General features: G+C 60.8%; 1 protein-coding gene across 1 annotated transcript in view; it reads left to right on the plus strand.

The window, feature by feature from the left end:
• Window positions 1-359: 359 nt before the first annotated feature.
• LOC113942233 (phospholipase D3-like) overlaps window positions 360-881 on the plus strand; it is a gene marked incomplete at both ends in the record, with an annotated part of 1,743 nt that continues 1,221 nt past the window's right edge. The window contains 2 exons of the mRNA XM_027633367.1: window positions 360-495; window positions 591-718. Of these exons, the coding sequence (XP_027489168.1) occupies window positions 360-495; window positions 591-718 (264 nt within the window). The remainder of the gene's footprint in view (window positions 496-590; window positions 719-881) is intronic.

Consider the following 881-nt stretch of genomic DNA (forward strand, 5'->3'; position numbering starts at 1 on the left):
CCATTTTTAACCCCTATTGACCATCCTTAACCGTTTTTGACCATCCTTAACCATTTTTGACCACTCAACCATTTTTGCCCATTTTTACCCATTTTTGCCCATTTTTTTACCATTTTTGGCCGTTTTTGCCCATTTTTAACCATTTTCCCCCATTTTTAGCCATTTTTGCTCGTCCATAACCACTCTTGACCTTTCCTGACCGTTTCCAACCGTCCCCAACCATTTTCAACCCATTCCAACAATTCCGAACTTCGACCGTTTTTCGCCGTTTTTGCCCCTTTTTGCCCATTTTTGCCCCTTTCCCGCCGTTTTTCTCCCCCTTTCACCGTTTCCCCCCCTTTTCAACCCGTTTTTAACCCCTCCTGCCCCCCCAGGGCGAGCGGGTGCTGGCGGAGCTGCTGCAGCTGCCCCGGCGCGGGGTCTCCGTCCGCGTCGCCGTCAACGTCCCGTCGGCCAAGACGCCGATGGGCGACCTGCGGGCGCTGGAGAGGAGCGGTGGGTGCCGGGGGGGGTCCCGGGGGGGTCCCGGGGGGTGACCCCGGGCTGGGGGTCCGGGCTGGGGCGCGGGGGACTCAGCGGTGCCGGTGCAGGGGCGTCGGTTCGCGCCGTGGACCTGCCACGCCTCACCGGCGGCGTCCTGCACACCAAGTTCTGGCTCGTCGACGGGCGGCACCTCTACGTGGGCAGCGCCAACATGGACTGGAGGGCCCTCACCCAGGTGGGGGGGGACCCAATGGAGGGTGATGGACCCAACGGGGTGACCCCAAACCCAACGGGGTGACCCCAAACCCAACGGGGTGAACCCAAACCCAATGGGGTGACCCCAAACCCAACGGGGTGACCCCAAACCCAATGGGGTGACCCCAAACCCAATGGGGTGA

This window comes from Corapipo altera, unplaced genomic scaffold (genome assembly GCF_003945725.1).
Source record: "Corapipo altera isolate COAL_440 unplaced genomic scaffold, ASM394572v1 59354, whole genome shotgun sequence".
In the NCBI taxonomy this organism is placed as follows: domain Eukaryota; kingdom Metazoa; phylum Chordata; class Aves; order Passeriformes; family Pipridae; genus Corapipo; species Corapipo altera.